General features: G+C 44.0%; 1 protein-coding gene across 1 annotated transcript in view; it reads right to left on the bottom strand.

The window, feature by feature from the left end:
• Positions 1 to 13,243, bottom strand: part of ELP2 (elongator acetyltransferase complex subunit 2) — a 1,608,146-nt gene that overhangs the window by 683,920 nt on the left and 910,983 nt on the right. The window contains exon 11 of the mRNA XM_044065497.1: positions 11,295 to 11,426. Coding sequence (XP_043921432.1) covers positions 11,295 to 11,426 — 132 coding nt within the window. The remainder of the gene's footprint in view (positions 1 to 11,294; positions 11,427 to 13,243) is intronic.

The raw sequence follows: 13,243 nt of genomic DNA, 5'->3' as shown, positions 1-13,243 counted from the left end.
CAGGATGCACAAAATCTGAACTTTTTTTTATACTTGTACAGCATGAACAATTATAACATGAAAAGGTACCTTTCTTCTGAAAATCCAGCCTTTTCGGATTATTTAATGAAAAATCCTTATAGCACAACAGTTGCTTCAAGTTATTACAATTTTGGTAACTAAACAGAGGTTTATCAGGTAAGCCACTTTTCATTTCCAGGTATAGATTTCAAAATAAACCAATTTTTTCTTATGACATTCTCAATTGTTTTACTCATCCTATTATGTCATCAGGTACCCAAGTGGCTGTCCATTCCTAGTGCCAGAATTATCAGTACCAGAGGTATCAGTGGCAGAAAAATATGGCCTAGCTCTAGAATGTCTTAGACCTAGTACATCCTTCCTAACAAGTTCTATCTCCTCTATACTATATCCTCCTGCTAAGAAATTACTACTCATTTCCTGCATTCGTTCATTGCATACCCCCATTTCTGTATTCAGTCTACTAGCTCTTAAATACTGACTTTTTAAAACACTTCTGAAGGTTCTCTTATCATGCATGCTCTTCTTATGGAGATACTTATTTACCTGAACTTCTTTCCTGTATATACTAGTCTGTATATTCCAGATTCCATCTTAATTAATTTTATATCCAAAAAATGTAACCTATTGTCAGAAAATTGCATCTCAAACTTAAGAAATTCAACAGTCTCATTCACGAACGTGGATTCAGTGCAAACTTCACCACCCATCCCCAAAAGGGCTCACAACAATACCGGAAAAGTGTAGTGTCCCGGAAATCACAGATGCACAGGTGAAAACAGCCCTTTCAAAACCAAAAGCACAGCGTCAGTGGGGTCAGATGGTGTCCCAAGCTTCGTCTTGCACGAACTTCAGAACAAACTAACCCCCCACCTAAACACAGTGTTCAACCTCAGCCTCTCCACAGGTTACGTGCCCATAGAATGGCGCACAGCAACGGTTATCTGTTCCACAAAGGAGGGGCCACAGCTGACCCTGGTAACTATTGCCCCATAAGCCTGACTAGCCTGGTCTGCAAGGCTATGGAGCGCATCATCATGGAACTCATTAACAAAGACATTGGGAACCTCCAAACACTTGACCCGACCCAGTTCGGCTTTGTTAAGGGCAGATCATGCCTACTAAACCTGGTTGACTTCTTCGAGACAGTCACCAAGGCCATAGATGAGGGGAAGGTAGTTCATACAGCCTACCTTGACCTTGCCAAGGCTTTTGACACCATTCCCCACTTGGGAATTATAGAAAAACTCACCAGCCTAAACATAAACTCCTATGTCACGAGATCGGTTGCCAACTGGCTTACAGACAGAACTCGCATGGTAAGAATAGCGGGCTCCAGGTCCAACTCTAAACCAGTCACAAGTGGTGTCCCACAAGGCTCGGTCCTGGGACCCCTACTGTTTGGCATATACTTCTCAGAAGTACAGGCAAACACAGGAGGACTATGGCTAACCAAGTTCGCCGATGACTGCAAGCTGGGAGCCATAACTGACACTCCAGCTGACACGGACATTCTCCAAAAGGGCCTTACTGTGACGGACACCTGGTGTCAAAGTCATGGTCTTAAGCTAAATGCCAAAAAATGCATAGTCATCCTGTTTGGGGAAAAACAATACACCCATGAATTAATCCCATAGGTGGCAGCCCCCTTAATACAGAAGAGGTAATAAGAGATCTGGGGACCCAGGTAGATAGTAATCACTCCTTTGACAATCATATTGCCAAAGTAGTTAGGAAATCCTTTTATGTAGCCCATCTAATTACTAAAGGGTTCGCATCTAGAAATAAAGAGGTTATAGTGCCCCTCTACTTGTTGTTACTCATCAGATCCATCATAGAGTACAGTGCCCCATTTGGGATGTACGTCACATGACACTTCCAACAGTTGGAAAGACCACAAAAGTACCTCACCAAGAGGATTACTGGCCTCAAACATATGTCCTATGCAGCCTGACTGTTAAAACTCCAGCTGTACTCAGGAGCATATCGCTTACTCAGAGGTGATCTCTGCCTGACTTACAAAGCCATGTCCAACTCAGAATTGATGGACATGCTCCACCTAAAGAAATCCCAAGTCACTGCGAGCCACTCGCTCTAGTGAGCTAAACCTCGCCACAACAATAAATAGAACATGCTGGAGGGATAGATTCCTGTCACAGTGACTCCCCATGCTTTGGAACAAAATTCCTAACTACATTAGGCAGAGCCCCTCATTAACACTCTTCAAGAGAAACCTTGACGAGTGGATGGGTAATAGAAAATACACCCCTGGAATCACTTCACTAGCTCTTCTTGACAGAGGTTCAGTTAATCAATGGGGCAGCGAAAGCTGACACACTCTGGCTAGGCTTATAAATGCCCTTGGGCAGATAGCCTAGTACCTACCTATGAACTAAATACCTATGAACTAAGAAATCATGTAGATCCAGTACATTACCCTTCCAAATGAGAAAAATATTGTCCACAAAACGCTTATAAAACTGAATATTCATAGCATATGTGTTATTACTTCCATGGACAAAAGTCTCCTCCCAAACACCCAGGGTCAAGTTAACACAGGTATTTGTTATTGCTGTTCCCATAGCAGTACCAGATGTCTGATGGTAAGTATTTCCATAGAAAACAAAGACATTATTCGTTACAACTAGGTCCAATAGTTCACATAACGTTTCAATGGTTCGACCCTCAACTAAGCCATACTGGTGAAGTATCTTTCTTACACATTCAATGCCATAGGAATTAGGGATTACAGTAAATAAAGACTTTATGCCTAATGTTACCATATAGAAGTCATAACCATCATTACCATCATACCAGTTATAAAGATGGGACAAGAAATCACCACTGTCCTTTATGTAACTTGGAACAAACTTCAAATATTCCTTTAATTCACACTGTAAATAAACAGAAACGGCCACCGTAATCAAACTACTACCCGAGACAATCGGTCTCATGGGTGGATTATCAAGGGATTTATGGATTTTTGGTAATCCATAGAGTACAGGATACCTTAGTACAAGAATAGCTTTTGAGAATTCTTGGCATAAATTAACAGGTCATATTTGAACTTGTTTAGAAAGACTAGTACAAATACTAATAATAAAAAGTTTATTTTGCTTGATTAAAGACTCACTACATCTGCTATGTCTTTAAGGGTCAATTATGTGTTATAATTGAATTATGGCTGTGTCATGTGCTCTTTGTATAAATGCTTGTTTTTAACTTTTATGTAAGACCACTGAGGAAGGATAGCTTGCTATCCGAAAGCTTTGTCAGTTTTAATAAATTTGTTATTGGTTTGACGTTGTGGAGAGAATATCTTCTATTTTTTTGCTGGGGGCAGCCAAGAGCCAATCGTCCAGGTAAGGGAAGACCTGAATTCCCTGAAGCCTCAGGTGAGCTGCTACGACTGCCATCACTTTGGTGAATACCCTGGGGGCTGTGGTGAGACCAAATGGGAGGGCTCTGAATTGGTAATGATGGGCTCCTAGCCGGAAGTGGAGAACCCTGCGGGAGCGTCTGTCCATCTTGACATGATAGTACACTTCCTGGAGGTCAATCGTGCGCATCCAATCTTTCTCCTGCAGGTAGGGCAGGATGGAGTGAAGAGTGACCATCCAGAATTTCTCCTTGGCTACTGACAGGTTCAAGGTGGATAGATCCAGGATGGGTCTTAGGTCCCCCATTTTCTTTGGCACTAAAAAGAACCTGGACTAAATGCCCAATCCAGATTGGTATAGGGGGATGGGTTGGATGACTTGTTTTCTGAGCAGCTTGTCGATTTCTAGAACTGCTGCCTCCCTGTGCATGGGTGGAATGTCTGGGAGGCATTTTAGTGGGAGAGGTGTTTCAGTGAATGGGATGGAAAAGCCACAGGATATAATTTCCAACACCCAATGGTCTGATGTTACGGACTCCCATGCCACTTGGTTTAGCGAAAGACAACCCTCCGACTGCCTCCAGAGATGAGCAGCCAGGCAGCCCCTCAGGGCTGCTGTGCGGGTCTGTCTGAGAAAGGTTCTCGAGACCCAGAATTCCTTGGACCCTTTCTGATTCTTGGATGGCATCTGTCATAACCCCCTCTACCTCTAGAGGAAGGCGAGTCCTGAGTGTCCCGGAAGAACTGAGACTTTTGGAACCACATCTTCCTTTTCCCTCACTGATTCCTACAGAAGGATCTTTTAGGGGCAGAAAAGCGGATCTCGACGGCAGACAGTGTCTTCCAGTCTTTTTCACTCTGGACCAATGTGTCACGAACTGTCTTCCCAAACGGAGAACAACCATCATAAGGGGCATTAGCAAAAGGCACCTTGAAAGATTCCATGAATTGACACAGCTGGATCCAGGCAAGACCCCTCATGGTAATGCCAGAACTGGTTGCCCTGGTGGCTCCCTCTGTAGCATGGGAGAGAAGATGCATGGATGTGTTAGCTACTGCTTTGAGAGTGGCCATCCATGTAGAGAACACTTAATTGCCCTCCGCCAAGGTGTCTAGGGGTGACTCAGCCACTTCCTTGACTAGGTCTAGCTGCAGTCAAATGACATCTGCCATGTAGTTCAGCACCCTTATAGTAAAGGTTGCTGAAGCATACACTCACTTCCTGAGATGGTTCATGGTCCTCGACTCCCGGTCAGGATGGACTGTAGAGCTCTCCTGCGCAAACTCTTTTTTTGTGGCGGCAGCCACCACCATAGCATCCACAGGGGACCCCTTGCTCCTGTCTGGTGGGGGGTTGAGAACATTGTCTGGGTGCCTAGGGATGGGCTCCACAGTGTCCGGTTCCTTCCAAGCCCAAGATGTAATGAGGTCCACAAGTGGATCCGCAGGACAGAACACCCAGGAAGTAGAAGGGCCTGTGCCAAATGCCTTCAGGAACATAGGTCAGTTTTTGGGCGGGCCATTCCCCCTCTGGCGAAGGAGTTCCATGATGTCTCCAAAGGAGTCATCCTTGGTGGGTGATCGAGGGGAACCTTCCCCTTCTTCCAACTCAGTATCTTTGGTGAGGGACTCTGGAGAGGAGTCCAAGTGCATCCTTTTGCATGTCTGTTTGCGAGAAACCTCCTCAGTGGGGCTTTCTGGTAGGAGCTCACAGACCTCTTGTTGCTCCCATGTGGCGGCTTCCTGAGGCAAAACCTGCACAGGCTGTCCCTGAGATGGCAGGAAGGACGGGGATGTCCCCAAAACAGTGGGGAGTCAGGGCGGGTCTGAAGACGAGATGGTCAAGGGCCTCGACGAACTCGACAGAACCCTCATCACATCAAAAGCTGAAGTGGAGCGGACATCCTGAGAAACCACCAATGTAGCCATTTGCTTCGGATCTGACGGGGGAGCCAGAGCCACGACTATGGGTGCCGAGATGCCAAGGGGCAGACTGTGCTCCAAACTAAGAGTAGAAAGAACCCTCTTGCATCCGACACCGAGGCTACCGCTCCGAGACCTTGGATCCGACCCAGTTGGATCAGACACATTCAAGGCAATGGCCAGTGCCAAGGTGCAAGGTACCATCAGTGCCGACCCCGTGACTCCGAGTCCTGAGATCCAAAGACTCCGAAACCAAAGGTCAGATAGGAGAAGGAAATATAGGGGTGAAAAAGGTCTGCAAGCTCCCTGCTCCGGAGGGAGAGGGGGTTGGCAAGACTCCCATCTGGATTTGGGTGCAGATGAACTTCCACATCATATTGAACATCTCTGCCTTGCTCAAAATACAGGTCGACAGGGAGGAAGCCACTGACACTGGTCGGGAGAGCTGATGAGGGGAAATCCTGAGAGGAGACCGTGACACCTCCAGCTCAGGGGAAAATCTGGGAGTGTGGAGCCGGGGGTCCTGGGCCTGGTGGAGATTTTACTCTTGGCTGGAGGCTCCACCAGAGCTGAATGGTCCAGAGACCGCTTGTGTGGTTTCTCCATCCTATGATGCCTGTCTCCTTCCCCAGACCTCATGGCAGGAGGTTGAGTCACAGAGGTCTGGGGGGGGGGGGGGTTGCGGAAGAAGAGGCCGAAGTCGAGGTTGCGGGAACAGCCATCCCTGATAAGGGAAGCAAGCCTTTCGATACAAGCTTAGCCCTCCTGTCCTTCAGGGTCTGTGGGTTGAAGCCCGCACAAATGGAACAGGAGGTAAGCAAATGGGCTGTGCCCAAGCAAACTAAACACAGAGTGTGGTCATCAGCTGGAGAGAGCTTATGGCCACACTCTGTGCACTTCCTAAACACAGGTTTAGGAGCATCAGCTATCCTTAAAGCTGGAAGAGACAGGGAAAACACAGGCACAGAAACCCACTCACACACAAGAAGGGGAGTGGAAAGGCCAAGGGAAACTACTACTATGACTATACCACAGAAATTTTTTTTTGTTTGACACAACTGATGAGTCAACGTGAGTAGAAGAGGTGGAAAGAGAAAAGAGAAGGAAAAAACACTTAAACCTGCCAAAAAAAAAAACAATAACTCACCCACAAAACGCTTGGAGCTCTAGACCACAATGCTTAGCTGAATAGCGGCAAACGAGATCCAAAGGGAGGAAGGAGACAAGGGGCATTATGGGAAAGGGGAGGAGCTTGGAGCTCGGATCAGATGCTAGTGAAGCGCCGTGTTGGATCCGATTCAGATCCATAGACCCACAGGCTGAAGACCAAATGAAGTAAACTATTTCAGATCTGTTGTAGTTTTGTGGATTTAGAATGATGGGGCTGATGGGATTGATGGGATCATGGAGCATCCTACTCTAAGTTACTTAGTTAAAATGTCCAAAAAGAGCTTACAAAAGGCATCTGTCTTAAAGGCTCCATGGATAGGGGATGACCCAAGGGTTCCGAACCCTCATCTAAATAGTCATTAGGATCCCCACTTCACTATCCTCAGTCAGCAAGAGAATTGTAATTCCTGCCTTAGAAAACCTCACCTAATTAATTAATTGTAAATGTCAATATATATTAAAGAGATCACTATTCCTAGTCCTGCCAGCAAAACAGTTAATTTCAAGATTTACTTAGGTCTTCTTTTTGGCAGCAATTTCACAGAAATTTACAAAATGCAATTAAGAAGCTGGAGTATACACATATCAATGTATACCTAGAAATGTGCTTGGTGCAATACACAGTTTTAATTGCATACCATATACTCACACAAACATCTTTGCACACTAACAGCCATTTAGAATCAAGTAAACTGTCTTATTTCAAACAGAGCTTTAGATATATGTTTTTGTGCACTTTGTCCTAACTGTGACTAGATTAGCAACTTATGACAAACCCATCTGCTATCTATAACCATAACCTTACTTTACACATATTCCTGATGTTTAAGCTGTGTAATATTTTCCAGAAATATATAACATTCAGAACTAAGCAAAGGCTCACTAGGTTTATGGCTCCAAGGAAGAGCAAGAATGCAGCCATAAATCACACCAGAACTATAAATCCTTGGAGCACGAACAGCTTTATGATCCCAGTGAGTGTGAAAGACAAAAAATACAGATACCTTGCTGTGTTTTTATTTTTGTTAAAGGAAGCTGTGACAGATTAAACGCTGTAAGAAAAGGACACAAATTCCTATAGAAAGTATCATGATATTTCATTCAACCCCAACACAGTATACAGTGAGGAAGATGACTAGAGTAGAAATAACCGACAGGTGAAGAAACTGCTAAGTCATGCTAATTTTTTAATATGTGGGAATGTGAGGGTCATTCTGTGAGGAGGAAACTATACTATGAAGAAAGAAAATGTTACGTTTAGGGGGCAAGTGGTGAAGCCAGTACTGTACTGGTCTATATGCTGTGGTATATACCAATACTTCCCAGATTCCAAGCCTAGCTCTGGCAGTCCAGGATTATAGGTTCATAGGTAGGTACTTGGCTATCAGCTCAAGGGCTCAAGTAAGCCTAGCCAACAAGGTTCCCTGACTTACGTCACCCAAGAAAGTTAATTTCCTGTGCCCCTGTCGAGCAGAGCCAAAGAAGTGATCCTCAAGGTGTATTTCCTATTTCCCATCCACTCATCAAGATTTTTCTTGAAGAGTGCTAATGAGGAACTTTGCTTGACATAGATGGGTAGCTTGTTCCAGAGTATAGGAAGTCTCCTCCAGCATGTCCTGCTTATTGTGGTGACATGGTTTAGGTCCCTAGAGCGTGTAGCTCGAAGGGATTGGGATTTCTTTAGGTGTAGCATGTCCTACAGCTCTGGGTTTAACATAGCCTTATATGATAGGCAGAGATCTCCTTGGAGTAGGCGATATGCTACAGAGTAAAGCTGGAGTTTTTTGAGACTGTCAGTGTAGGGCATCTGTTTGAGGCCAGTAATCCTCTTTGTGAAGTACTTCTGTGGCCTCTCCAGCTGCTGCAGATGTCTTGTGAGGTACATTACAAAAGGGACGTTGTACTCTATTATGGGTCTAATGAGTGCCGAGTAGAGGGGAACAATGACCTCTTTTTTCCTGGATGAAAACCCTTTTGTGATGAGGTGTATGACATCGAAGGATTTCCTGACTACTGTAGCGATGTGATCAAAGGAGAGACTACTGTCCACATGGGTCCCAAGGTCTCTTATCACACATTCGGCATTAAGTAGACTGCTGTTTATGTGGTAGTTCATAGGTACAGAGTTTTTACCAAAGGGGATGACAATGCACTTTTTGGCATTGAGCTTGAGGCCATGCCTCTGACACCAGGCATCTGTCTCAGTGAGGCCCTTCTGTAGGATGTCCACATCATTTGGGGACTCTACTATGGCTCCTAGTTTGCAGTCATCTGCAAGCTTCGTTAGCCAGAGGCCTTCTGTGTTAGAATGTACTTCAGAGAAGTAGATACCAAACAGGAGAGGTCCCAGGACTGAACCCCGTGGTACTCCACTTGTCACTGGTTTGAAGTCAGATTTGGAGTCTACAACTTTTACAGTGTGGGTTCTGTCAGTGAGCCAGTTGGCAACCCATCTTGTGATGTAGGGATTTATACCTAGTTTAGTGAGTTTAGCTATAATTCCAGAATGGGGGATGGTGTTGAAAGCCTTGGCGAGGTCAAGATAGGCTGTGTGAACCACCTTGCCATCTATGGCTTTGGTGACTGCCTCAAAGAAGTCGATCAGGTTCAGAAAGCATGATCTGCCTTTCACAAACCTGAACTGGGTGGGGTCCAGAGTTTGGAGGTTACCAATGTCTTTGTTTACAAGTTCCATGATGATACGTTCCATGGCCTTGAAGACCAGGCTCGTCAGGCTAATAGGGCGGATCAGTGGTGGCTCCCCCTTTGTGGAGAGGGATAACTGGTGCTGTGCGCCACTCAGTGTGCACAAAGCCTGACGTGAGACTATGATTGAAAATGGTGCTTAGGTGGGGAGCCAGTTCATTCTGAAGTTCATGTAAAATGCAGCCTGGGATATTGTCCAGTACCATGGATGCTGTGTTTTTGGTTTTAGAGAGTACAGCTTTTACCTGCATAGATGTGAATACAGGGATTCTGCATTCTTCCTGTATAGATATGGGCCCTTTAGGGGGTGAGAGGGGGATAAAGTTAGCACTGAACCTATCTGCCAGGATGTTGGCAATATCAGTTGATTCTGTAATTTTTGTGCTGTTGTGCTGTAACTCAGACCACATCTGGGTGTTGCCATTGAGATTCTTGACATAGCTATAGAATGCTTTGTAGTTGCCCTTAGAATTAGTGGTGATTTTGTTTTCATAGCTAGCTTTGGAGGATCTTATAAGGGATCTCAGCTTCTTACTGAGGCTGACCAGGGAGCGCCTCCACTCATGGGATTTTATTCTCTTTTGCAACAGTTTCTTCCTTCTGTTGTAGAGTTTGTTTATGGTAGGGGACCACCAGATTGGCTTTCTTTTTCTGGAGGATAGAGCTAGGGTTCTGTCGGGGATAGCATGATCCATGCACTTGTGTAAGTGCTTATAGAGTGCATTTGTGTAGGATTCAGCAGTCGTAACTGTATTGTCCATCTTCATGGGTGTCATGAAGTTTGCCACTTCTGTCTTAAGAAGCATGAAGTTGGCTTTGGAGAAATTTTTTACAGTGGTTTCCTTAATGGTGGGTGGGGGCAGGATGCGGATATCTAGGGTGATTAGCTTATGGTCAGATCTGACCAACGAGGAGTTGAGTGCAGGTGTGGAACACCGGTCACTCGTGTTGGTAATAACTAGGTCTAGGATATCGTTGCCCCTGGTGGGGGTGTGGATAAGTTGATCCAGGGCATTGGAATGTATGAATTCCAGAAAGTGTTGAGTGAAGGAGTTGGTACATGAGTAGTTTTCCCAGTTAATGGTGGGGTAGTTAAAATCGCCCATTATTAAGGTGTTTGGTTGAACCCTAACATTTTACCGTACATCAAGAAAACAGGAATGGGAATCCTAGGACATGGTGGGGGATCTGTAGTAAGCTACAATTTGGATTGCAATTTTGCCCAGTTAGTTGCACTTGGATAACCTCGGATGCATTATGCTGTGCAACTAGCCTGGAGGTGTGGATATCCTCAATGAATATGGACACACCTCTGCCTTTGGTGTGCTGGTCCAGGTTAGATCGCCGAAAAGTGTGGTATGAGTTATAGCCTGGTAATGCAGGGGTGCTCTCCAGAGCCTTGAACCAGGTCTCAGTCACTGCACAGATATCGATGTTCTCCATTTTAAGGAGTGCCTTGAGTGATCTCTTTGTAAGTATTGTAAATGTAAGGCTAGCACAAACTGAAACAGACACATATGACATGTTATTCACCTTTTCTGGTTCTATGCATTTTTAAAGACTAAATGTGAATAACATGTCATTTGTGTGTGTTTCAGTTTGTGCTAGCCTTACATTTACAATACTTCCAAAGAGATCAAAATACCAAAATATTACAGTAGCATAGTTGAAGTACCTTAAAACTTAATTTTGGACAGCATGTAAGGTATTACCTCAGGATTTTGTTGCGTCTTTCGGCTTTTCCCAGTTTGGGGTTGCCACATCGGAACGCCTTTTCACTAATGATTGGCAGTAGATTTTGACGTGCCGAGTTGCCAGCCCTGAAGCACAACCTTCAACGAAGGTACACCCATTCACACACGTCTCCACACAGAAGACGCACTAGCTGAGAATCGAACAGGACGTCTTACTGTGAGGCGACGACGCTAAACTTACCAAATCATATATGCACAGTTTAAACAATGCTCTCGTTTATATACAAACATACACACGTATTTAAATATTTAAAGAAATAAAGAGGGTAATCACCAAAATGCATCAGTTTGTAAATTAGTGAATTACCTACAATAAAAAAAACACAAAAAAAAACACTCACCTGCTCTGACAGATCTCTGCCCCAAAGATGTAATGCTCCATGGAATGCATGTGCAAGAATCATTAAGCCATCTGGACTAAACTGACAGCCATAGAATCCCAATGTGTTGCCTCCAACTTCACCCACACGGACCTGCAACAAACAGCAATTTAAACCTTGTACTTGCAGAACACCTACCACCAAAAATAATGGCTAACATTTTATTCTGCAAAATATATACCTGCATATCCTTTATTTACAAAACACCAGTGGGATAATGGCCATCTTTAGTCAGCAGGACTTAAAAGAGTAAATTCCACACCTGAAAAGACAATCTGTTTGTGTGCATCTAAAAGTTAGCAAACAGTTCCACTGCATAACGCACTGTACTTAAAAGAAATTCCCTGTGCATCCACTGCAGTCATCACCCCTAACAAACATTACATTAAGTTTGAATTCCAGATCCCCTGTTGTCAGATCTATAATGTAAGGATACTGCTTGCTGCAGCAGTTGATGGTGTGTCACATGAAATAAACATCCTTTATTTTCATTCTTTTAAATGCTGACATTACAGCAATCCATCATCTAACTTTGGTCTCATTGCTATACTATCCAAACATTTACCATCTAAAGCTGTCACAGCCTCCCCACCAACCACCACAAAGACATCATACCATTCCTCTGAAGCTAATACTAAACCAAGTTAAGTACTATACTGCTAAAGTGGCATAACAATAAACGGCATCGATTTTTTTTTTTTACTTTATAAAACTCTGCGGCCCAGATAATTTTAGCAAGAAATGTGATTTTGCAAGGGTACAACAGCAGCAAGATTATCTGTCCTTGCTACCCAGCTACTGCTATCACTTTCGTAAAAGGGATTAGGACAAACAAATGGGTACATAACGGATTACACACAGAATCCTTAAATCCAGAGGTCAGCACGTGTAAGTTGGGGGGGGGGTGTAAATACACTACACATTTGAATGATAACACCCTGAGTTCAATATTTTGAAAACCCGATGCAGTCTACTAACAAGTTCAAAAGTTAAGAGCCTCTATTTAATCTGCTCAATGGCTGCTTGCTACTTACTCAGCCGATATATTTTATGTATGCTTGTTTACCCGGATAGTGCATTGATCACTCAATGCCAATTTCAGGTGCTACCCAGGTGAACACAATCACAGAAAAATACTTACAAATACTCTAAAAATAAATCTTTAGAGATATTACATTGTATAACACATAATTATGTAATACTAATAAAAGTTCATCTAGGATAGAAATATACAGCATGCACAAGCCTGGGTTTCAAGACTGAAGATGGACTGGCTGAAAAAGAGGAAGTGAAGTTTTTAGAAAATTATATTGGTTTTGGTATTTATGTTGCGGTGGCATAAGGGTTAGCATTGTCACCTCACAGCAAGAGGTTCTCCCATTCGATTCTTGGCTGGAGCGCCTTCAGTGTGGAGTCTGCATGTCTTCCCCGTGATCGAGTGATGTTAAAGACATGCAGGTAGGTGCGAGCATGAATGGGTGTACCTTCGTTGAAGGTTGGGCGTCGGGCTGGCAACTTGGCACTGTAAAAATCCACTGCCAATCATGAGCGGACCAAAGTTCCGCTGTGGCGACCCCGGGAAAAGCCGAAAGTCTTTATATTGGTTTTGGTATTTATGAGATGTGACCAACTGATTTAGATTCTTTATGGAGATGTGGTTTAACTGTGATCTAAATCTGGAGTAGGTGGACAGACAGGAGGAGTGACAGAAATGACCAAAAATTTTGGTGCATGAATTGAGAAAGTGTGGTTGGTGTAGTGCAGCTTAGTTTTTGAGGTCTGCAAGCTAATTGTTGATACAGAATATCATCTGTGGTTGTAGAAAGTAGATCTACAATGAGTTTTGCTGTAAGAGTTATAAATGTTTCAGACGGTAGGAATCAGAAAAGAAGACATCCTAATACAAAGTA

This window comes from Protopterus annectens, chromosome 3.part0 (assembly GCF_019279795.1).
Source record: "Protopterus annectens isolate FY-2018-M chromosome 3.part0, PAN1.0, whole genome shotgun sequence".
Taxonomy (NCBI): Eukaryota; Metazoa; Chordata; order Ceratodontiformes; family Protopteridae; genus Protopterus; species Protopterus annectens.
This window is presented reverse-complemented; position numbering and strand designations above follow the sequence as displayed.